The sequence below is a fragment of the Sander vitreus genome, chromosome 5, assembly GCF_031162955.1.
Source record: "Sander vitreus isolate 19-12246 chromosome 5, sanVit1, whole genome shotgun sequence".
Classification (NCBI taxonomy): Eukaryota; Metazoa; Chordata; class Actinopteri; order Perciformes; family Percidae; genus Sander; species Sander vitreus.
The window spans coordinates 16,664,095-16,690,097 of record NC_135859.1 but is presented as its reverse complement, the minus strand read 5'-3'; the positions used below and the strand labels follow the sequence as shown (position 1 = coordinate 16,690,097).

Genomic DNA, 26,003 nt, shown 5'->3' with positions numbered 1-26,003 from the left:
CCATCTTGATCTTTGAGGATGTGTGAGTCTCTTCCTTAGTCTTCTTCTCCTCTCTCTTGATTTGATTGAACAGCTTATGTGCTCCAGCTCTTTCCTCAATCCTCGCACTACTCTCTTGGTTCTTGTCCGTCTCCTGTGGAACCAGTGGAGCGGTCCTGCCTCCTCCTCCTCCTCCCTCCTTTCCTGCAGCCCCTCCCTGTCTCACCTCCCTTGCAGCGAAAGGGCTCACCCACAAATGTATGTTCTTCTCACTAGAAGGTGTTGTTGGCTCTTGGCCGGGGCTTCCGTCCAGATCCTGACTGTCTGGTTTCCCTGAATTTCCCCTGGTGTTACCAGCCTCCTCCTCACAGGAGCTTCCTCCCTCCATGACATCACCTGTATCACTGCCTGCTCCTCCAGAGTCAGGGCTTGGCCTCATCTCCTTCAAACCTTCCCCGATGGTCTGTTCTCCTTCTTCTAGTTTATCCTGGTTCTGTCCCATACTGGTCTATGGAGAAAGACAATGGTGTTAACCTCACAACAAAAGACCAATCCTCCCAAATTATGCCACCTGATACAAGAATTTCCTGCAGACCCCCACTTATATTTCCTGTTTGAATAATACACTGAAATCTGCTAAAACAGAAGAGGAACATCACCTGGGCTGTCTACACATTAGAAATGGTTTTAGTTTTGGACAGAGACCATATAGCAAACAACTCATAGTCACCCCAGAGCTATTGAAGTGGTGAATTGGAGTATCTTATGACTTTCTATGACTTACTATGCTATAGTATACCCTCTGTTGGTTATTCATGCACTTGCAACATCCACAGCAGCTCAACCTTAAATCAAATTACAGTCACAAGATACAGCAATCTCCCTTTTACATTTTAATCATTTGTTGGGAATGATAAGTAATTTAGCAATGTCAGTATTTCAGATGTAAAAGCCTTATCCTCAGAATAACAGTGTTGATATGTAAAATCTGTGATCAATCTTTTGGGATAATCACTATCACAGCAGTTTGGGACAACAGGAACACTGAGTTTCACAGTCTTACGACAGTCTGCCAGCAAATCTTTTCCCCTATGCTTTACTTTGTAAAAGTCAGCTTATTGTGTCACACTTTTTGTTGTCAGAATGTTTTGCTGAATTGGTTTCAATTAATTGATAAGGCACCAGTCAGTCCAGTCTTGTAATCCCACATATATTACATGTATGAGGAAGACATGATATTAGCAGTTCAAAAACTCTGTTAACATAAGATATGTTAGGTATTTAATCAGGCTTGTCACAAGAACTGTTGACTGCAGTTGTTGGTCTTGTATTAGTAGTAGCAGTAGGAGGAGGTAGAATGAGAGCAGCTGTTGTTAACAAGAAAGCAGAACATATAAGGCAAAACCTGAATCACCATGGTGCAGCAACCAACTTTTCCATGAGATTGTCTAATTGTTTAATTTGTTTTTGTCCACTAAACTGCAGCAGTAAGCAGAGAAAATGGAGAGGAACAATGAACAATGATCTGGACCATGAGTCTGTTTCCTGTCTACAGCATCATGCCCTGTCTGTGTGACAACATATGACTGCTTTTGTCTTATCATCCAACAGGCCTGCACACTGGCCAGACACTTGGCTAAGAGAGCTAATGTTATCACCCTACAATGGTGGCACAGCTGTGAGAGAAGATACAGTTTGTTTTTCATGCTGTGATATTGAGAGAGAGAGAGAGAGAGAGAGAGAGAGAGAGAGAGAGAGAGAGAGAGAGAGAACATAAATACATGAAAAATAACAGCTAGAAGACAAAAAGATAAAGTGTGAGGGCATCAATCAAACAAGTTACAAGTTACAGAACTATCTATCATCATGTGGACATGTTAAATCCATTGTAGAGATCTGTGGAATTTAATTGATCGTCCTCCACCTACTCTATCAGTCAGTGTGGGGAACCCCTTCCCTTAAGGCAGTTGTTATCCCTGTTAACAACTGCTCTGTTATCCTGTCTCATCCTCCCTGAATGCCTAAAGCTGATCACTTGATTACCATGTGTTCTGCTGGCTCAACATACTCAGACATACAGGAATTAAAAAACAATGAACTAGGAACTTCTCGCAAGTTTCAGCATCTGGAAAAAAGACAACTTATGATTTCCCCTGAGCTCTGTTTAGTACAACACAAAAGCTGGGCACAGGCCTGGCTCAGCTCCTGACAGCTCACTACTCTTACCATAAAGATTCATACAATATTGATCTCTTATCATATGTTGCAGCTGACACTTACCAGTAAGACGCCGTAGCTGAGTCGTTCACTCTCTCTCAAGACCGACAGAGTGCTCTTTGTTGGTTGTTTGGTGATCAGTCCTCTCTCAAATGCACAAGCAATAGGAGCCTTATATTGCACCCATGTGATGTCACAGCACATTTGACTAATACAATCAGGAAACTCTGACTTGTAGGTTTACTTTTTACTGCCTTGAGAAACCTTGGAGAAGTAATCTTTAATTTCTCCATCTCTTTGCTTTGCTTGTGTGGATTCAGGTATATGGAGAATGTGTTTCGAGTGTGATCCTGAGCTGAGATTTTAGAAACATAACCTTTTCACCTTGTATCCAAGTGGAAGAAAGGGGAATAAAACTGGATGATATGGTCAATGTCCAGTGGAGATTCTGACACAAAGACTGAATATAAGGAATGTCCTATTTTTTCTGTGTCCCTTACCTAACACTATTTGTATGCTGGTGTCATGGTCTGAACAGGTCATACTGCTTCAGTCCAGAAACCTAGTTAAGATAAGTAGGAGATGGTAAATGGCTGCTTGTGTCTGGGATAAATGGTGAATAAACGTGGCCAATCTGGGTACATCCAGGAGTGAGGGAAATTATCTGAAAAATAGCTCAGACCTTATTCCTTTGTTTCTTTTGGTCTCTATAGTAACGTCCAAAACAGGATACGTCCTCAGATAATAAAACAAAAGTGGAGGTACGTCAGCCAAGAATTTACCAGCAGAAAAAGGGGAAGAGGGGCCGGCCCACACCCAGAGACTGTGGACGGCAGCCTGCAAGCCTCGTGTTCTTGTGTTTGAGAAGTGTTACAGGTCGCTCTCAAATCTGTCTAGACAAAAAGCAATCTGTCTCTAATTTAAAATCATCACTAATTCAAAACAGACTCCACATGCTTCTTGGCACACTGAGTTTTACGAAGCGCCTTATTTAGTCCGTCTGTCATTTTAATGTTAAATACAAGTTTACAGTAGCAAGACACATTCATTTTCCATTTCACATTACTGGAAATACTCTCAGGTCTCAGGTTTCTTGTACATTACGTACACACAAAAAACAGAAGCTGAAGTGCTTTATAGTGTCAATTCATACACAAACAACACAAAATAACATCTTTCCCACCTCAATGCCCCAACACATGCTAGACTGTACACAGGGCCTACCATTCATTATATAGACACGCACAGTCATATAGGATAGGAGGAACTTAATAGGAGGTTACTGTGTAACTTAAGTAATTCACTGATGTCATGCAAAATGTTACATAACCTGGCTGTTAGAAAATGACTCTCCTGCCAAAGCATACAGATGGGGGCACGATGATGTAATGTCAGGACACACACACCATCAAAGTTGAGTCGCTGCACAGATATTTAGTTATGCTTTCCATTCAGGAAGGTCTTAAATACAGCATCCATAACATTCAGGGTGATACAATATATAATTTGACTTCTGTTTTGTTTGTCTTTCAATCATTTCAAAAAACCAATACTATTAGTTTTGAATGAATTGCGTTCACAAGAAAAAAAACACAGATCCATGGTATATTATGTAAAAGAAATGTTTATTTCCATAATTACCACATACAGTACATTGTTATGAGCAACATAAAAAGTGCAATATGCATTCAAACTACAGCAATGTACAGTACAAAAGTTACTGCATACATAAATATAAAAAGAAAATGGTTACAAAACTGTGACGTAACCTATCGTGATCGAGTCAGTGTGACAAAAGCTTACAAACGCACTGATGATTTGAGCATAAAAAGCTTAACAGCTATGAGCCCGATGACTTCACTGAGTCTCTTTATGTTCTTCCAAAAGGTGCAAAAAGATGCGACAGCATTTAAATATGCACATGGCTGATTGACAATTATGGTTCACATATTTTGTACAGCTTCAATGGTGTTTCCAAATTGTCGAGACAGCCAAAAAACTTTGGTCTCTCACATTTCAAAAAGAACAAATGAGTTGAAAATGTTGGCAACCCTCAAGGATGAGCTGATTTAAGGTAAAGAAGGTTTTGGATTTAAAATGTGTCATGTTTTGTGTTCATATCTTGTCAAAAATGTTCAGATTATTTGAGTCTCTCATACGATTTGGCTGCCATAAATCCTCAGTTCCTGTCACACTAGGCGTTTGTATTAGGATTTCAAGCCATGCAGCGTGACTCCTCACTCTCCTCTCCCAAGAACATTGTAGGGAATGAGGTCAATAACATTACTCTGATGTTATTTTGGAAGATAGCTTGCTTGTGTACCAGTAATTCACTCAATAAAAAAAACAGTGCAAAGGAACAACAAACTCAGAACTGTTTCTGTTTGTTGAAAACAGTGAGCATGCCTCTGGCAAAACAAAGTCACAACCTTCTCTCTTCACTTTGATCCCATTCACTCACTCACAGACTCGCATATAGTCACGCATTAATGCATTAACATACACCTCAAAACTGATTTCCTCACTTTAATTCGACATCAGCAAATGAACGGATTTAAACTCTAACCCGGTGTTTGTCTGAGAAAGAGCTCCATGAATGCAACATGAGGTAACCATTCTTTTTTTTTTTACAACCCTCTAGCATCTAAAACATAAACTGTGCGGTAAACAACTCTACATTTATTAACACTTTGCTCCATTGAGGGAAGTTCATCAACCACTTTGTACCAGACAGGTAAAAATAATGTAAGTGCCAATGGATACCTATACCATAATTTGGTACATATCAGGTACTAACAGCTGTGAAGTTAAAGGTTATAGAGCGCCTTGTACCGTCTCATCCAGCAGTCCAACACACAGCTCTGTGCCTCTGGTCTCGTACGTAAGGCACTTGTTTGTCCATGAGTCAAACCAAGTTAGAGGTGCACTGATGGCTTTACACACTTGTCAGATACAGCAATATGACTTTCATCACTGTGAACAGCAGATCGAGAAACAATGTGGCAAAGGAGAGTGTAACACTCCTTATAACAACAGTTGGCATTGTTTTTTTGTTTTCATTAGTTTCCTTTGACTCAATTCTCCAGCCCCACAGGGTGACAGATGAGGGGATGGTTGGAGTGTATATAACCTCCACTTGATATGTCAGCTTCTGGGCTCACCTGGTAGTGCTCTCTCTGGAGTGTGCAGGTCCTTGCAGGGCCGGGGCAGAGCAGAGGTGGTGGGGGAGTCCCACTCCAGGCCGGGGTCTGGCTCTGGGGACAGCGAGAGGAGCAGTAGTGTTCCTGCATCTGAGGAGCAGGCTGAACACAGGTCCTCTGAGGAAAAGTTGAGGCTGCCCAACTTGGCCAACGAGTTGGACCGCTTCAGCCTTGAGGACACTGTTAGGCCTGCCAGACGCATGCGGGTCTCGATCTCCTGTGCCCTCTGACGCACGAGGCCAGGTTTTCCCCTCACGCTGCGCAGACTGTCACTGCTGGAGCTGCGTGTCAGGGTGGAGCCATGAGGCGAGGAGGTGGGTGTGAGCAACCCAGACCCCACCACCCCCAACAAAGCTTCATTGCTCAGTGGCACCACCAGTGGCTCTAACCGCACTTGGCATGGTGTAGAAGATTTAGGGAAGCCGGAGAACTCCTCTTCCTCCTCAGTGTGAAAAGGGCTGTTTTTGGACCTTTGGCATGTGTGCAGAGGTAAGCTCTCCTGGGATAAACCTGAAAGTCTCTCTAGTCTCTCTGCACGTCGGCGGACCAGCCCAGACCTCTGCAGCTGCAACAGGGTCTCCTGTTGTTGGCCAATGTAGCAAGCCACGGCAAGGTTCTCTTCCTCCGAATCCATTTTCATCAGCTCAGGGAGAGCCTCTGAGGCAGCTTCAGATTGACTTTTCTGACTCTCATTCTTTACTTTCAATAAGTCACCATCATCCTTCGGCTCCAGTAAGTACAGTGAGTTTCCTGGCTGCTTCTCTCTGTTGAATAGAGCTGTGGGTGGGCTGGCAGCACAGTTGGCACAGTCACACAGAGGGTCACAGGGGCGCAGCAGTCCCACTGAAGACGTGAGGCCTTCAGAAGAGGTATTGGACAGTGGGAATGAAGCACTTGGGACTTCAGGAGAACTGGGCTTAAGGCAAAGCTTAGAAACTAGGGGTAGAGAGTCTTCTTTCAGCTTGGACTTAGAATCCCTCCAGGACAATGCAGAAGCATCAACTGGAGGAGGGAGGGAGGAAGCTTTTTCCTAAATAAAGACAGGAAAGAAAAAATGTCAGAGGGTTTTGGTAAATTTTTCAAGCATTCAGCATTTCATTCTAAAATGTAGGTTAATCGTACAACTCAAACTTACATTGAGGATATGTGCAGTGCTCAAATGGTTGTTATTGTTGGAGTTTTCATTTAGGGTTGCCAGGTCCATCCCATTACCCTCTGTATCCCCTTCTACCTCCACATCTTGCGTTTCCTCCCCTCCGCCACTATCCCCACCCCCTGCATCATCTGGTTGCATGAGCACCTCCATCTCTGCCTCCTCCTTTCGCACCTCCTCCTCATCCTCCTCCTCCACTGTGCTGAACTCCAGCCTCAGACGCAGCTCCTCCAGGGGCTCAGGGCGCAGAGAGCATGTCTGGGCAGCAGTCCCCTCTGCTGTAGGACCAAAGCTGGGGAGTGGCAGGCCTTCACGCCCATCAAAGGCCTCATCGTCCAGCAGAGCGTCCCGCTCCACATCCTCGATTTCTATAAAGACTTTTTCCATCCCGAGAAGGGGAGGGCCGCGCACAGGTGTTGATGGTTCGCTGTCCAGCGCTGTGTCCGAGAGCCGGCGGAAATAGTAGTTGTTGTAGGCAGGGTCGATCTCCAGTGCAACAGTCCTGCGTGGGGAGGGACATGCAGCCCCCTTATCAGACAGCGCCTCCTCACAGCAGGGAGACATCCCTGGTTCTGGAGTCAGGTGGCCTCCCCCCTCCTCTCCACAACACTGAGACATCCCCTGCTGCCCCTCTGCCATCTCACAGTCTGCGTCTGGATGCCACAGCTTGTTGTGACGCTGTTTACTGGATATATATACAAATACAGAATACAAAAGTCAAAAAACAGGTCCAATGAGAGAAGACCGTGCGTGCACGCGCACACACACACACACACACACAGACACACACACACACACACACACACACACACACACACACACACACACAAACACACACACACACACACACACACACACACAGACACTGTAGGGGCTGTACCTAGCATCCAAGATGCCCTCGTATTCGGCCAGCTGCCTCATGAAGCCAGCGTTGGGTCGTGTGATGCTCCTCTTTTGCTTGACAAAGTTGTAAGCCTTCTCTAGGGACCAGCCAAACTCTTTCATGGCATAAGCGATGACGGTGGAGGCAGACCGACTCACACCCATCTTGCAGTGAACTAGACACTTGGAGCTGTTCTTTCTATGGAGCGAGAATTTTTTTAAATAATCATAAAAACGAAGTTTGACAAAATAAATCTTCACTCCACACGTCCACTAAACAGCTTTTTCTAGAGATTCCAACCACATCTCATGATCTTCCTCAGTAGATTTAGCTTGTTCAGTTGTCATTACTGTAAGATAACTCAGTTGTTATCAAGTACCTAAGTAAGGAGCTTCGGCCACATGGTAACGATTACATTACATGGAGACTGGGGGGGCCTGTTGTTGAGAGCTCTAACAAAAAAAAAGTTTGTAAGTAGACCTTGAGTTAAGTTTTTTTGTCAAACTACTGCTTCCAAGGTCAAAAACGAAGTTTCATGCTCAATAAAAACTGTTAAAACATGTCCACAAGATATTAGCTTGATAATAAATTCAAATAAATAAAGATACAGGATATTACAAAAGACTTTATACGTCTTTATAAACTGATACATAGATGAGCAACATATTTTCTGTTCCACTCAGAACTCACTTTGCTTTAACAATGAAGTTGTACGTCTCATTCCAGTGAGCCAGCAGGTCAGTGGCGTCTTCATCATAGACGCGTATGTTGTGATAACAAAATGTGCCTGGAAAGAAGTTGTCTATCTCCCTGGTAACGTTGAGGATGTAGCCCACCCTGGGGAGGAAAGATAGTGTTAAGTCATCAACAACATTCTTTCTTGCTCAAATCACAAAAAATATGTTTTTTGTGAGGTTATCTTAGCTCCTTCATAATATAAAATAAATCACCCTGACTCTTGCAGCTCCTCCAAATTAGATGCATTCCATTCAGATCCCTACAAAAAAAATGAAGGGAAGTTAGATTGAGTACATTTTCAAACCTTTGTAAGATTGTTATTTCTCCATAAACAATAATTTCACATGGAAGAAGTCTTCCTTTGGGATGGAAATGGAATGTAATCTTTTTTTCTTTCTCAGTTATTCACAGGAAAGAACAGATATTTTGGTGAATGTAAGAGACGGTATCAGTTGTCCCACCAGGTAGACGTGATCAAAGATGAGTGTGGGTTTGTCCATCTGACCCAGGATCAGCAGCATCTCATTGTCGATGAACTCTTTGTACTCCTTCAGGTTACAGTTCATGTGTTGTTCCAACTCTGTACGGATCTGACAAGAGAATTATAGTACAGTATAAGTACATGATGATTTATGTGTGAAATTGTTTTTTTTGGAAGTTTACTTTAAAATGATTTCCCTGAAAACTATACAAATGTTATGTAACGTGTTATGTGAATTTGGGTGGCTAGTATCAAACAACATTGACAGGTAATAGTATATTATATACATATAATAATTTATAACATAAGAATAGTGTAAATCAGATTCCTGTAATTAGAAACTATTATAAAGTCTAGGGGACATCCACAGAGTAAATTCCATAAAAGTCAACTCCAAAGTTTGAAAACGAGTAAGTGAACTGAGTTGTCTGTATCTTTAGAGAGTGAAATGTAAATGCAGCCACTAAAATTAAACCACAAGAAATAAATGCAAAGCAGAGGTTTATTTCAGTGTGTGTGTATGTATACACTACCACTACTACTACTACTACTACTACCACTACTACTAATACCACTACCACTACTACTATCACTACCACTACCACCACCACTACTACTATTACTACTACTACTACTACTACTACCACTACTACTACTACTACTACTACTACTACCACTACCACTACTAGTACTACTACTACTATTACTGTATATTTACTTGTTTGCTGGTGACGTTCTCGAGGTCCCGGCACATCATGATGCTTCTGAGTTTGGCTTTAATAAGGCACCCTGTCCTCTCTCTCTCTGAAGGCCTACCAAAGATTAAGTCTCATTAAAATCTCAGCACTCCAGTTGTTCCTGAAATGTCAAGCTACATCAATAACAGGTGCAGGTGTGATTCGTTTCAGTCTTTACATAAAGTTTACTGACTTGTCAACAAACATGGTGGGTGAGTCCAGCCGTGTGGTCTCCAAGTCCTTCATGGTGTTCCACTCGTTGATACAGCTCTGCTCTGAAGCAATGCAACTCTCATAGTAGCCCATCCAGGTGAGAGCCATGCCTCCAGGGAAGTAGTTATGCCTGCGTGACACCTCGCATGCCTTATGCAGCACCTGCAGGGCTGACCTAGATTGTGTTTGTTTGTAAGAATAAAAGGTTATAGTTGTAGACTGATTTTGTGAGGTATTTTAGTAAAAACTATCAATATGATAGTTTTTAACTAACAGTGCTAACAATCAATTAAAGGGTCTTTGCAATTCTCTGCACATGCATCTTTATGTCAGCAGGTGGCAGAATGAATCAGCATTGCCTCAACCTGCCTTACTGCAGTATAGTGACACGTGTTTATCAGGAGATTTGTGGTGTGTCATCAAGCAGAATTTCTTTAGACAGCCACTGTGGCTCCAGAGGTTGTTTATTACTCACCACATAGCCTGCACCGACACGGGTTTGAAGACATGAGTCCGACTTGCTGTGTTCACAGTAAAGCCCCTGAGGAGCAAACAAAACAGATGGTCATTCCCCTGAGCACAGTGTAGCTACCTGTGTATCATCCCAAATGGCAAGTGTAGCAGCAGTGTTGGGTAAAAAGGGAAATATCACTGGGTTAAATGCTGCAGCCGTACAGCAGGGGTCACACACTGACAGAGCGAACTCACCCATCTCCATCCAGATGGATCTTTGTGTCACTCCACAGAGGTAGCGTCATGCCGATCGAACAGCTTTTGCTGACAGAGGAGAGAGAAAAATAAATACCAGGCAAATAGAAAAAGAAAATAACTTTTCTTTGAAGTGACGTATGTGTGAAGTCGATAACATAAATGTGATTTTCTACATTAAAAACCTATGTTGCGGCAATTGCTATATTCTAGGATTACTCAATAAATATCTGTAAATCTAAACAATTGTCAGGCAAACAAGAAATGGCAGGATTACGTTTGAAATGTTTGTTGTTTTTAGGTTCACTATACAGCCTTGAGCAGCCCTGCAGGTAATAAATCATGTGTGGCTTACTGGACACAAGCAAATATTTTCTCAAAGCAAATGAAAATACCAATTTATAAATGTAGCTCTGGTAGCTTTTAACAGATGTCTGTCTGTCTGGCAAACAGTGATCATAAAACCCCACACACAAAAGGGTTAACTCTTACCAGTCTTTGCTGGTGAAGTCGATGCCCAGTAGGATGTTCTCCTCTGTGTCTTGTCGCCCACTGGTGTACACCACCACCATGTACCGCACACGATCTGACCATGCACTCTCCAGCCGCACTGCCTGGACAGGGCACAGACAATTTACTTAAAATTCAAAGCCAGAACGTTTTGGCTAAGAGTAAGACATCCTGTTTCCTGTTTTTGTAGTAGTACCTGAGAGCTGCCAAGCAAAATACATTCAATTACTGTGGAAATTAAGGAACAGTTTGTCTGAAATTGAATTACTTTTGCCATACATTGTTTTACTTTTAAGTACATTAAATACAAGACAACATCAGACTATCACACTTTAAACATGTGGGTTGGCTCATGAATAAATCTAGTGTGGCAGGTTTGTGATTTTCATGCCCCGTTTACAAAAGAGTTTAAAACTCTGATTGTACACAACAGCAAATGTCCTGAGGAAGCAAAAGGGTTCAATGCACTGACCCTCCTACATGTCCAAAGAAAACTGGAATACAAATTTGATGTAATAGGGAAACAGAGTTCCCAGGATGTAAGAGAACGCAGAGCTGGTAAACATAAAATGATATAGCACTAACTCATACACACATTATGGAAACATTTGGTAATGCTCTCCTGAGTGTGTTCAAACCTGCTAATAATTACAGTGAACAAATAAGCGTCTTCAGTGCATAATAAAATGCATTCTGGAGGGTTTGCTGTGCCAGGTTGTTAGTCACTTGCCTGTATGTGTACGTGTGTGCGTGTGTGTGTGTGTGTGTGTGTGTGTGTGTGTGTGTGTATGCATGTTTTGATGTACATATACTTGTGTTGTCTCTCACCAGTTTGATTCTGTCCTCCGAGCGAAGAATGTTTATCATCACCTGCAAGTGTTGAGGTAAGTCACCTGTTGAAGAAGATCACAACGAAAAATGATCCATGACGAGCAGAGGCTGTTTAATGTCATTGATTATAAATCTGCCTTGTCATGCATTACCAAAGATGATAAAGCTGTTTCATTTTGACAACACTGGTATTAATGAACACATAATGCATGCTGGGGACACAACAAGCTCATTTAATTAAAGCCATTGCTGTAGTCTGGTGAAGGTACGTGTTACACTGCTCCCTAGTGTTTTACAATAAAGCCTTCTGTCTGGAGAAAATAACATGTCAAATGTTTTTATATCAGCTGACGTTGTGTTCATTGATAAGAAATTTATTACCCACAATTCATGTTCATTTTACGTCCCTCAGTGCTCCCTGTGCAAGACACGTCAGTCAAGCTGAATAATAAAACAGGGTGTGGAGGTGGATCAACAGCAATGCAAAGTTGCAGCTGATGGAGAGCCAACTATGTCGAAATATGTCAAAACAGGTACATAGATAATGTCATGTAGTCTTTGTAGAGATGTTCCGATACCGATACCAGTATCGCTATCGGCTCCGATACTGCCTAAAACGCTGGTATCGGTATCGGGAAGTACTAGAGTTTATGCACCGATCCGATACCACGTAATAAAGCACTAAAGAAAAAATACGTTAAAGTAGTTTATTTATGTTCTTTTTCCGTTATAACTGACTGTCAAACTGCAGAATAAAAGAACGTTCTGTGGCATTCATGTTTCACAAAGAGTTTAACCTGAGCCAGACCGACAACAAAGATAGAAATAATATCACATCCATACAGGGATAGAAGTATACAGTTCTTAAAACATAATAAAATATATGACACACTAGTATCGGATCGGTACTCGGTATCGGCCGATATGCAAGTTCAGGTATCGGAATCGGTATCGGGAAGCAAAAAATGGTATCGGACCATCTCTAAGTCTTTGTATCTGATATCACAGTGTAGCGCACGTGTCTTCAGTAAAATCACAGTTCAAACATGTTTAAACTGACACTACTTCTCTACAACATGTCATTGATCACTGTCTCACATCTGGGTCATTGTCTTAGCAAAATGCATCAGGTTTTGTTTTCTGGATACAGATTTGGGAAAGTATATACATTTTATTTCAAAACTAAATTAACGGAGACTAATATATAAATCCTTCTAAAGTTGCATGGCCATCAACCACTCCTAAATTTACTGCCTAAAATGATTCTTGGAGGAGAAGCAATTATTTTAATGTCAATGATGAAAGAGAAATCAAACGTTCCTAGAAACCATTTAATTATGTTCCAGACACATGGACAGAAATCCAGATTATAATTTAAACTTCATTGAGATGGAAATGCTGCTGCACAGGTGATCATGTGGTGTTCCAAAATGGATGGATGAGGATTATGGATTAGATAAAACTTAAAAATTAATAACTTTATGTTCAAAGCAGATTACCTTGACAATAAGACTTGAGTGGTTTGGCAAACTGATTAAAGAATTCTTTAATTGGAACGCATGTATGTAAAAACCAGGAAACTGATAATGTAGAAAATGTGTTCCTTAAGAATAAATATAAAAAACATTCAATGATTTTGCATCATAATGGTCAAGGTGTTGCCACTCATAAAGCAACTACAGTACTGCAGTACTGTCAATAAGGACGGCATGTAAAGAGTCAAATCTATATGAATCATATCCTGCAAATTCATTTATCCATAGCTGCTAGCAGAAAAATCTGAAAAAAACAAAACAAAGTGTATTGTTGATGGTTTTGATGGATCCAAGTGGATCAAACGGTAAAAAGTCAAGTGAGTTTGTAGCCTTATAGAGATCTGTTCTGAATAATAAGAGCTGCAAGGTTTAAGAGCAATACACAGAAACCTAAATATATCTGCAGATAATTATGTGTCATGTGTCCATGTTTATGTGAGAGGTTCAAACCAGTTCACCTGATAGCCTTGACTTAGAGCTTAGAGCTAAGCTACATCTACGTATGCCCTATAACAGTTTAGTCTGCATTAGTGTGCATTTACTGATTCCATGACAGTGAAACAGCTCACTTGCAGGTAAAAGAAGACTGACATTCAGATACATCCAGATGTCTGCTTTTTATAACATAAAATGTCACAGCTCTGGTCAGATAAGTGTGGCTTCACAGATATGTTTTGGTATTAAAATGGTCCATAGTATAATGTTTATTTTCACAAAACTGGCTAATGGGACCAGAAGCTATCTGAAGTCACCTTACACTATCCTTTTTTTCTTCTTCTGACAGACACAGTTGCTGGCTAATGTTACAACTATTTCCCCCAGCCAAGTGTTTTTGAGAACCAGCTACAATGTGGGTTACCTGACAAAGTGGCTGGTAAAGTGATAAAGCTTCGAACCACAGCCATGACATGCCAAATGACTTGGCAGCATTCTGGCTGTTGGCTGGTGCTGATTTCCCATTGTGCCAGTGGACTGTCGGGTCAGCCTTGTGTCTTTAAAGCAATAACTGTGTCTTTCAATAGTGACAGCCTTTGATTAAAGACATTTCATTGTTCAGTCCAACTGACTTTAGCCTTCAATCAATAAATAAAAAGACACTACGCATCTATTAATTTTTTATATAGGTACTTTAAGTTACACACACAAGGTAATTCAAACAAAAAGGACCTCCTCTAATTGTCCACAGAAGTTTTGCTCACAGTGCCACAATGCGCCAGATTTAAACACTAATCTGCCTAAGCTATATGCCTGGAACATACTTATCAACGAAGCAGCCTCCATACTCCTTACCTCAGCTACAAACAGCTGCTGTAGTGTTAGGGAGTGCAGCACATGAACTCGTTACACAAACGCACTACGTAACCTGGACGAGAAGTCTCCGGAGGAGATTGATGAGATCAAAACTACAGTTAGTGTAAGCGATGTGGATAACAGGGTGTGCTTTTTGTTTTTCTCACCTGCATGTTTGTGGTGAGGATGTGCTTTATGGCTCTGTTGACTGCTCCCCTGCTGCAGAAAGAGAGCAGCACCCTTCACCATGAAGAAGCTCTCACTCAGGCTGCAAAACAAATGGGAGAGAGGAGTTACAAGCATTGAAACATACACACTTTCCATCAGACATCACGGCGCAGAGCAACAGCTCAGCACAATCGTTCCAGCTTGTTTGTTGGACAGCAAGGCTGAGAAATGGGACACAAGACAAATGAAATATTTCGTTTTAACAGGACCATTTAGTTGAGTAGACACAGCCAGTGAGATGGGCATAAATCATGGCTGCCTGCTGCCACGGAATTACCTCAACAGCTGAGTGGAAAAGCCCAGCTGCCACGTTACAGAGGCAGACCTCAGGTCTGCAGCAGCCATGAATCAAGCTTTGATCCTAAATGCTTATCTGTCTTTTTTCTGCTGCATGGGCTGCACTCAGATTTGACTTGTCAGGTCGCTGCTGGCTAGGTGTAAAGCAACACAGACCTAAATAATTGACCTAACTTCAGTTGTTTGTGATAATTAACTTTCACAATTGCAGAAAAGCTGCAATTACCAGTCCACACCTGCCTGTAAAACCTCAGGTTTTTCAGGTTAGGCTTTGGAGCTGTCAACAGATGACATAAGTAGGGAACTGCAATAAAAAAAAAGAAGTGAGGTGTTTCCTCTGGGCTTAATTCAATCATTCTATTTCACTGAAAAACAACATGAGCACATTAATAAATCTACCTGGCAGCAGGGTGGAGCACATGCACCATGTATTCAGTGTGTGCAGTCTGGCAAACAAAGACATAATTAGGCAAGTACAGAAATGAGGAGTGGACGGAACATAACAAACTCCAAACAGGATAAAGATAAATGGACCTCTCAATAAATACAGACATTATAAATTAAACGTATTGGTATAGTGTCAGTATGACTAGCTAATGTCAGCTTTAAAGAACAATACTGATATTATTATAATATTTTTACTGATGATACCTTAAGATCGACATGTAAGAAAAAGCCTAACAGGTTTTGCACATGGTTTGTACTACTGTATTATTAAAATCAGTATTGCAGTACTATTTTTAAGTAGGAAAATGTTGAATATTGGTAGTGACTTAAACAGCATAACCTACTACATTGGTAAACTGTATATCCTTGAAATAAATTCAAACTTTTTGTATGGCTAGATCCCCTACACCTCCAAACACATATTAGCCATTGACCAAATGCCTTTGGTTGAAAACAGGCATCAATTAAACTCCTTACATTTTCACCAACACATTTTTATATCCAGCTCTGAAACTGTTCCCTCGCTCAGTTCTCTCTGATCAGACTTTCAAAACCCACATACAGTAGAGCAGGCCCGGGCCAAACAGATGATTTTGTGGGAACAATGGACTTCGTTTTGTGTACCTCACAATAAATTCCCTCCGCCTCCAGCACCACAGAAAAAAAGTGACAAAGCATTGGGGGCGGACACTTCTTAACAAGAGCTTTTGTCTCCCTGTGGTGGATTTCTGTTTCAGTCTCTGTTCTCTGTTTGAGATTTATGTGGCTGTCAGGAGGGTCCACTGTCAGGGAAAGATGGATAATATGAGGCAAAAGTGGCAAGGGCAATAACAGGGCTACAGCCTCATTACTGCTCAGTACTGTGTACAAATCTATGCTCCTCATTTTTCATATTTCAACTAGTAGTAACACGACTTTAGGTCCTCAGGTTGGCCTGTGATACCTGATAACTTCGCACAGAAAAGTTGCACTCTGAAACTTGTCTTTAGGTGTAGAGCAAGAGCTGTCCCACTGCTTTACAGGCTGTACTCAGACGTCCTAATTAAACATCCGCAGCTCCACTGTCTCTTGCCCTGCTATCAGCTTCTCCTCAAACAAAAGGGCTAAAAATACTGTACATCTGGTATCAAAGCAAACAAAGAGTATGACAGAAAAGCTTGCCAGATAGCCTCAATGATTCCACACGAGTACAACCTACAGTACCTATTCCTTCTTTACAGACAGAAATACAAAGATGGACAGTTATATGGACGAACAGTCGTAAAAGTATCAGGAAGTCCAAAGCTTAATTTTAGTGTTTGAGCTCAAATCTCACTTTGTTGCCACAAGTTCAAACTCCAGAAGATAAACTTAACTTACATGCGGTTTATCTCACTCTGGGTCAAAACAGCGTTCTCCACAAAATAAGGTAGCATCTTCAGCACAGCCTCCTGAATGGGTTCTACAACCAGATGCATCCTGTTGACTAGTTTGAAACCCAGGCCTCTCTGCCGGGAGCTATCTCCTCTTCATCTACCTCCAGACAAAGTGAAGGAGCAAAGTGCGAAAGAAGAAGAATGACAGTTTCAGGTCTTGGCCCATTGCACTTGAGTGACAGACTGACTGACAGGCTGCACTCATCTGTGCTGCTCAGTGAAGAAGTGGCGTCTGTACAGATGCCACTCCCTCTGTTTCCTCCTCCTCCCTCATCGGAGTGTCTCTGTGTGTTTTGAGTGCGGGTCAGACTCCTGTCTGGAGGGACGTACTGCAGTCTCCACCCGCCGGGTACACACAACTGTGCCTTCAGTCTGTTTTGTCTCTGTTGCTCTTTTAGAGTATGATTAAGCATTCACATCCGTAAGAAAGAAGAGCAATATTAAATTGCACTCCTTCATTCAGGATAAGCACTTGTACACTTTCCCAAAGAGACACAGAGTCTTTCGCTTTTCAACAAACGAATGAGCAAAAGCCAGAAGGTTACAGAGAACAATTAATCCAGTAGAATTCAAGGGGTGGATTTATTTCCCGTTCCTTTAGCAAGAACTCTTTCATTCTTTACTTCTCTCATCCATCAGGTCTGACACAGTACAAAGTGAACAACAGGTTTCCTCTTTAGCTAATGCAAAACATGTCCACTTCCAGCATCTTGTGTTGCTATCCAACAAAATCCAGCTCTCCACAACCCACTGAGAGTGCCGTTTTCTCTCTCTCTGTCTTCTGGGGAAAGTAAGACCACTTGCTCAATTGGAGGAAGACAAAAAAGCAGGAGGACTTTTGGCCAAAACTTTCTAAGGGGATGTCTCCATGTGCATGCCATCTTAAGGTTCAACAAAATCCAAGCTAGTGCCTCCAGGGAGCTTAACACATGGGCCAAGCATTGGTGGAAAGGGCAGTGAGAACTGGCAATCTCCCAAAACTCCCAAATCTCATTATACCCAGGCTTATAAGGGAAGGATTATCTTGTCTCTCTCCCTCAAGTGGCCAGCGCTGGCTGTCAGTCACAGTCACTCAGATGCACCACAGACAAAACACAATGTTTTGTGTGATTATTAAAGAGAATAACGGTAGGTGAAGTAGGAAATAGCTTTTTAGGTCTAACGCATCTGCAATAACAGTGAATACTCTTTTTAGATGCATGGAGGGAAAGGAAAATACAGAACTGAAATGAAATAGAATCATGCAATGGCAGTTTAATCTCTGTCTGTGGGTAGAAAGCTTATATAGGCTATAACTTTCTTTCTCACTTTTCCTCTCTCACTAAGCATTCAACCCCCCACACATACACAATGAGGTGACATGACTCTGTTAATCTGGGGGGATTTGCTGACAGACGTTAACAAAAGCTCTGCGACACAGATAACAAGATAGCTCTGCTATTCTTCTCGACAATAGGACAACGTCTGTAACACCTGGTCACTAACAGACTTCAAGCTGACGTGGGTTCAGTCATGTTCCAGGTGGAAACTTGGACAGCTCAGTGTATCAGGTGAGGTGCATGTAGAAAGGAACTTCCTCTGCATATGAGGTCAAGCTTTAGAAGCAGCAGACAGGAATGATGGCATGTCACAGAATTAAGGTATAGTTTGTTACTGCTGCAGCAGTAGCCAGATGGACATGGATGGCGCCAAACACGACCAGATACTATTTTAAGCCACTGCTCTGAATCACGTATCAGTATGAGAGAAAGGTGCGCGGGATTACACAGAGGAACCACTCTGTTTTTTTAGTGATCTCAGAGTGTTTTTCACACACCAGCACAGTGAGGGTAAAAAGCCTCCGCTTGGGGCTAGCAGTTGCATAATGCTGCCATTCTCTCACTTACACCACTGAGAGAGAGAGGGAGGAAAAACCCACCTCAGATGTCAGTGGAGACACGGAGGGCCTGAGGAGGAAAGAAATTATGTCATCATGTCATTGAGGAAACCTTAACCTAAAGACCCAGAGATGGTGCTTCTGCTGCAGTTTGTTGAGCCTATGTTTCTCATATCCACATAGATTCTACATTCAAATCCTGACACATGACACATTATGGCATTTAAATCTCCACACGTCTAGACAAGTATGCTATTTGATTGAGAAAGTGTTGCGGTGAGTTTTAATGGACTTTCACATTTCTGTGAAGCTAATAATCTGCAGATCCTTCGTGTCACTGTATCCCTCCTCCTCATTCCAAAACACAGCACCCCATATCTACACATAAACACACATTTTTGTCCAATTGTGCTTCTTGCCCAACTCTGCTGTGTACAAGGTGGTAATATGAAATCATTTCTTGGTTCAGTGCCACCGACACCTGCACGATGTTTTTGTTGGCCTCGATCAACACCTTGGGCTTGTCATCGTTATCAAGGTCAGTCGGAACAGCAGGCGCAAATATTCCCACTTGGCAGTCGTATGGCTGTCCATCAACAGATGTAGCTATCTATCTAGTGTACTAGATTAGTACACCCTGATTTTAAGAGAAATAAGTCTGTCAAATAAAGAACAATTTACTATGCCATAATATTATAAAACAGGAATCTACTGGCAATTTAATTGCATAACATGGCTTACCAGCCCCTCAAGCAATCCTGAGGCAAGACAGGGCTCGCATCATGCAAAGATCTTTCTCACACACATGCATTGCTTAGGAACATTGCAAAGGCTGTCGCATAACTGAAAAGAAACGGAACCCTTAGGCCGGCTACACACTGCCTGCGTGGCGTGAGTGAGACGTTTCTGTTGTGTGTCAGCTGCGTGGCGGCTGCGTAGATTTTTCGCGGCGCTGCTGCTGCTAGCCTTGTCTGTACACATGTATGTTTCCCATTGATAAAATTAAATACCATGTTAAATATAAATATAGACTGATTTGATTACAGCAAAGACAACGTCGGCAGTATTGACGGAAAAATAGGCTACAGAATATTTCGTTCTGTATTTTTTTTAATTACATTTATATCGAAACCTAGAGACTTTCAAACATCAACATGTCATTTATTAATATGTATTAGTGTCAAAATGACATATAAACATCTTTTCCTATTCTATTTTGCCTGGAAACGCTTCCAACACGCTTGCGTGTCGCGTGAAAAATAGGCGTTGGTTCTATTTCTAGCATGCACGCATTTTTGGCGCGGCTCGAGCCGCGCCTGAGACGTGCATGTCACGCAGGCAGTGTGTAAACTCTAACCTGTTAACATGGGAGCCGAACTATAAATGGACACGCCACGCAGCTGACATGCTTGCGCGACGCATCCAGTGTGTAACCAGCCTTAGAATGATGCATTTGCTTATCTTAGGGTGATAAATGTTCTGTTTCTTCAAAAATTTCCTCCAGTTCATAGATTATCCAAGTTAAGTTTTCAGCAATAAAGATGTGACAAATCACAAAAGTCACATTAACAAGACTGCACATTCACATCAGAACAGAAGATTCTGTCAATATGACAGAATGACACATGACACATAAAGACCTATTTTGTCATCATTGTCAATGTCTTGACAAGTCAATATTATATATAGGAACAAAAGACATGCAGGCTATTACAAAAGCTCTTGTATTGATCTGAAATGAAATCTCTCTAGTAAACAACTTTACTGTAGTTGGGGTTACAATAAGATGCTTATTATCAAATTCATGCAGAACAGTTCAGCTCGATTTTAGGAATGCATGTTCCTAAAGCCGAATATTTAAGAACAGCACATCAGTATTAACAGTCATGTACATAACAGATGCAAAATACAAAAGCAGCACTTGTGGGTGTCTTTCCATACAATAGTTCTTCCACAGTCATTGCATTTCAGTGGGTTAATCTAATACTATACATTATGGAAGGTTATTGGCAGATAACATCCAGAAATAAACATTAAAGTCTGCACAAAATTACAAAAACGTTTAGCTCGGTGAGCATCATATTATTGCCCAAAACGTACATTTATACTGCTGTTAATACATGAAGTTACATAATAAAAGTACAAAGCTGAATTGCCAGTTCTTTCTATTTGGTAAAGATCTCGTAACATTGAAACTGTCCCATAGAGTCTGCTACAGCTTTTGACAGAAAGCTGGCAAAACCTTACATACTAAGGGCTCGACTATTTCCATCATCAAATGCACAAAACACAAGTTACTTGAACCAAATGGTTTCTTAAAATCATTTTTATTTAAATGTATTCTTGATCTTGTCTCACTATTGGGAACATATAAAAAAATAAATATTGAAATGAATGCTTTGATTGCAACATCAAAAGGTTGTTGTGCACTGACTGAATAGTCAAATTACTATAATCGCAAATATTTGTTGTTTTTACTCAGTAAATGACTAAAACAATCAAGTACCAAAATCATAATCAACCTTCTGTCAATCCAAATCAGCACAAGCACTCTAAATAAAAAAAACTGTAGAAAATCCAAGTGACTTGACTGATTATGCTCAATTCAAGAACAAGTTCATCAATCTGAGTGCTAATAAAAAATACCGACACGTGTGTTAACATACTACTTGTGAGACGACTGCGAATAACATGGCTGTTAGGAAGTGATGACTCTGCCAACAAGACAGATAGACAGGTGTTTAATTACACTGACGCTTAGTTGTCCTCCTTTGTTGATGCCAGCTAGTCTGCCTGCCGCCACTCCAGATTTCACCAAATGACTCAAAGACAGATGCAGCAAATCAGTCAACAACACCTGCGTATAAAATGTGAACCTGCTTTGCCAAGTACATGCAACAGAAGGGCAAAACCTAACTTAGAGTAAACTTACCTCTGATTTATTCGCCGTTCATCTTCACTCCCAAAATCCTGCAATACAGATAAGAGAAAAGATTACCAGATCGAAGCCATTTTGGCATTATTAACAAACATTTTAAGCTTGCCACCTACACAGAAGCTATGGGTTTGTCTACATTTTACCAATCGTAAGCTTTGGTAAATAAAATTGACAAGATGATAACCAACAATTAAGATGCTACACATACAGTGTTCATTCAAGTCGAAAAATTAGAGAGATGCTTAATCTCAATGATGGTATATTTTTTATGGCAGATACCAACACTCTTGTCATTAAATGATCTGAGAAAGCTGTATTATTGTGCTATAACAGCGATATAAAACCTCACGTGTTCATCTATTCCCCACCCTCAGAGAAGTGAACTGCTCTTTGTAGTGAAAATGGGCTTAATAATGTTTTATCACACAGCGATTGTAGGCACAGAAGGAAATAGTTTGACTTCAGCATCAAAGGAAGCCGAAAAAACTAAGTCTGGCAGTACGCTCCATCCAATCAAAGTCAATCCTGTCTTCTGTTCTCCGACTTCTGTCAAATACTGTGCTGCGAGCAAATACCAGTGAAGTCACTGCAAATGCAGGTGTGTATTATATATGCATTTAATAGCATCCACGCCACCTGGAGAAGCGTGGAAGACGCAGAGGGAGCGGACATGACTTGAATGCTCCTCAACATAAGAAATGAGCATACTAAAACTAATATGGCTGCATAGAGGAAAGCACAGTACGGACAACATATAACATGACAAGCAATTATATGGCAGGGGTATAACGGGGGCTGATAATGAGCAAGGCTGTGTAAATATTTTGACAAGTTCAGCTGACCAGCCTGCACACTGTCATTTAGGAACAGTAAACTGACACTATACACTGTCAGAGAAAGTCTACAGCCACAGATGTACAGCTGCAGCCAGTCAAGTATACTCAGCAGGGAAAAAGAGAAATGCTATGGCATGCAGACAAATGAGCACCATTTGCTGTCAGAAAATCATTCTGCTAGGGGAGCATGTAACACTGCATGACTAACTTTCCATTATTGTGTATTAGGTGAAATAATCGTACGCATTAACTGCCTCATGCCAGCATCTATTAAATCTGTTTACCTCCCTCTCCTACAGTAGTACTCCACCACCCCACCCACCCCTCATGAGTAGATGACATCATAGCTGCAGCAGCTTCCTGCCAGCTTTATCTGTGACACCTCACCATATTGCTGAACTACACCAACCGCTCCAGCAAGACACTGAGGTACAGGGACGAAACCAAGTTAAAGCAACAAAACTAACTCCTTTATAAGGAGCAATCTATTTGCAACATTTAACATGCTGCACGGTTTTGAACATGCTGTGAAAAATAAAGTCGTCATCTCTAGCTGAAACATTGATGGTTGTAAATAAACTCATATGTCATGTCTCATGTTTTCTATGATTTGGACATTCAGCACAGAATAAGGCTTTCCTGTTTATAGCTGGTGGTTAGCGCCCTCGTCTGGCAGTGAGGAGAGGACAATACTTGTACTTGAAAGTAGCAAAGGAAGTTGAATGATTACAGTTTTGAGGCAACTTAATTTCCCCTTGCTGTGAGTGCCCGGAAAACTAACAGTTCAATCTAGACTATATACTACGAAAGATAGGTAAAGACTTAAAGTCTTAAAGTTGAGTCTTTATCCCATGGCTGTTTACCAGACTGGAAATCTCATATTTCCCTATACTGCCTGGAGGTACCACAGGACAGCACAGTGGAAATTGACATAGAAATGTTCTGTGTAATTGACTGACTGCCTCTAATGTGTTGTCTGCTAAAGAGAATATAGCTAAATCAAGCCACCATTCTAAAACATCAACTCATCATCATCATCTCAGATTTAATTTGAGTAAATGAATGTAAATTTAGCAGTGTGTGGACTGCAGCAGCGCCATGAGTGCCTGTTGTTGCTCTAACGTTACTGATGGAGTGCCAGACAGACTATGTGATATAGCTATATTAATATTGAAGAAAAACACGTTATTATCAATGTCAGCCAGTCACATCATAACCAGCTAAGCTACAGCTTATTTCATTCATAAGGCTCTTGTCAAACTCAGCTAACGTTAGCTCTTTAAAATTAAAACCACATTTAACAGGTGTGAGCATGTCTTTTTTAAATAATTTAATTGCATTTTAAAATTAGACATCTACCAGCCATATTGATAAATATATATATGGTGGCCAGCAATACCTGATTATGCTACCGTTAGCAAAAAACATAGCTAGCATAACGTGTTAACTAACGGTGCTAATTTAGCTTCAATCAGCGGGCCTTTCTCCACCAACACCGCACCACACAGGAGCATCATTTTTGTTCACCAAGGACCAAACTGACCTCCCCCGCGGTCGTGGTTGCTGTGCTGGCGGTGGATGCGGCGCTCGGGGTCGGGGACCGCTGCAGAGTAACCAACGCCATGGCTGGAAGCTGTGGATGCACCGGCCGGCCGCTGGGCCTGCTGAGCTGCTAGCTGCTGAGCTAACGATACATACAGCTGATGGATGGACGGATGGATACAGGGAGAGGCGCCGTATTATTCTGCAGGCAGCTGGCTGTCTGTGCAGGAAGTCCTGCCTTCAAGGCCCCGGCCATATGGCACTTGTAACTATTTAGTAATAATCACTAAACAATAATAATAAGCCGATGCAAGTTCATTTGTATACCACCAAATATTTAAAGTGCTTTATATAAGACTTAAAAGACCAGAAGAGGAGATATAAAAGAAACAAATAAGTAGGATAAAAAAAAATAATACAATAAGATTAAATATATAATAAGTTACAATGAAATAAAACAGTATAAAGGGGAAACAATGCAGTCACAGTGTAGCACAATATATTAAGTAACCACAAATTTGAGTGTAAAGTGGCTGCTGTTTGGTGTGTCCCCGGATTTCTGTTTTCACTCTTGGGCGCTGAATGTGAAAGCAGTCAAACTTGTAGTACTGGAAGCAGTCCTATAATGGCAGGCAGTCCTATGAGTACTTTGCACCAGTACTAGCATTACTCTGTAGAAATGAATTGTCCATTATCATCATTACTGTTATTGTTAACATCTGTGTTGTGCTACCTTAAAGCTGCTGTGTGATATATCCTGGAGAGGACAGGAAGAGGGCTAAGAGGAGCCAGCATGGGCATTAGGCAGCACTGGAACACTTAACTTAAATGGTATCCAGGAATCATGCATGATTTCAGTAACACCTGTAGGGTTGTGGTAGGTAAGCGTGTTATGTATGTGGGAGAATAAAGAGGTGCAGTGGTATAACAGGAGAAAATTATAGGGTAGCCTATTTTTTTTATTTTTTTATTTTATTATTTCAGGACAATGCACATTTGATGAACATGTACAGCAGTACACATAAAAGTGCTAGATTGTAGCCCAAGGGCTAATTTCCATCTGTAGTCCATTAGGCAGGTTGAAGTTACAATAAAAAGGACAAAAGATATACAGTAGTAACATTTGCTATATAAAACAGGGAGAAACAGGATGATATTTAGTATGCTCTACTGGGCTAATACGGTACAGCATACAGTTAGAGGTGATTGTACGTTTGGTTAGCTCTTAGCCAGCTCTAAGACAAAAGATATACAGTAGTAACATTTGCTATATAAAACAGGGAGAAACAGGATGAAAGAAAAAGAAAAACAGGACAATTCATTAGTAAATGTTAAAACGGAGACACAATTCATTAGTATGCTCTACTGGGCTAATACAGTACAGCATGCAGTTAGAGGTGGTTGCACGTTTGGTTAGCTCTAAGCCACACCTTTACCTGGCTCTTAAATGTGTCCAGAGTGGGACATTCCCTTATAGTTGGGGGTAGTGTGTTTCATAATGCACTACCTTTAACGCTCAGATACCTAAGGTCATTTTTACAGTTCATTGTCCGTCTGGTTTTATTTTCTAAAAAAGCTTGTAAAACATCAACCCTGTTGTCTACAGTCAATTTATGAACATCATTTTTTTCAGGAAAAACTGGGCTATTAGAATATTTGTGCTGCAGTGAGGTCACTTGAATGTAAAAAAATATATGTATTGATATCACACACAGATCAATAAAAGCTAAGCCAATCTCCTGTCTAAATCAGTTCCCATATGTCTTGGGAGTCAAACTGTGAAGAAATAAACATTATAACTTATACAGTTGACAAAATATATACATTTTTTCAAAAAAAGTCCAGACGCTTTTGCCCTCATGACATTCACTTATGCCAATAATCAAATAATAATGTCATATTTATTGAAATCATATATACATACAATGTTCTAAAAATATAGTAAATAA

At 41.1% G+C, this 26,003-nt stretch overlaps 1 protein-coding gene across 2 annotated transcripts; it reads right to left on the bottom strand.

Moving 5' to 3' along the window:
- Positions 1-3,802: 3,802 nt before the first annotated feature.
- On the bottom strand, positions 3,803-24,259 carry ssh1a (slingshot protein phosphatase 1a). Of its 2 annotated transcripts, XM_078250696.1 has the most exons (15): positions 24,056-24,259; positions 21,671-21,708; positions 14,643-14,743; positions 11,648-11,712; positions 10,802-10,923; positions 10,310-10,378; positions 10,077-10,142; positions 9,582-9,776; positions 9,370-9,463; positions 8,632-8,760; positions 8,383-8,429; positions 8,123-8,269; positions 7,430-7,630; positions 6,532-7,234; positions 3,803-6,426 (listed from the first exon to the last, which is right to left on the bottom strand). In XM_078250696.1, the coding sequence occupies exons 1-15, from the start codon at positions 24,134-24,136 to the stop codon at positions 5,341-5,343; spliced, it is 3,144 nt and encodes a 1,047-aa protein (XP_078106822.1). In that variant the 5' UTR covers positions 24,137-24,259; the 3' UTR covers positions 3,803-5,340. The 2 variants fall into 2 exon arrangements, with proteins under 2 accessions (XP_078106822.1, XP_078106823.1); XM_078250697.1 differs by lacking the exons at positions 21,671-21,708; positions 24,056-24,259 and adding an exon at positions 16,807-17,054.
- Between the last annotated feature and the right edge of the window lie 1,744 nt (positions 24,260-26,003).

Bases quoted from the DNA above. Each gene is read 5' to 3' on its own strand.
- ssh1a (XM_078250696.1), bottom strand. From the start codon at position 24,136: ATGGCGTTGGTTACTCTGCAGCGGTCCCCGACCCCGAGCGCCGCATCC. The intron at 10,379-10,801 runs GTAAGAGTTAAC...CTCCTCTGTCAG, and splicing joins GACTTCACCAGCAAAGACTG to CAAAAGCTGTTCGATCGGCA. The intron at 10,143-10,309 runs GTGAGTTCGCTC...TTTGCTCCTCAG, and splicing joins ATCCATCTGGATGGAGATGG to GGGCTTTACTGTGAACACAG.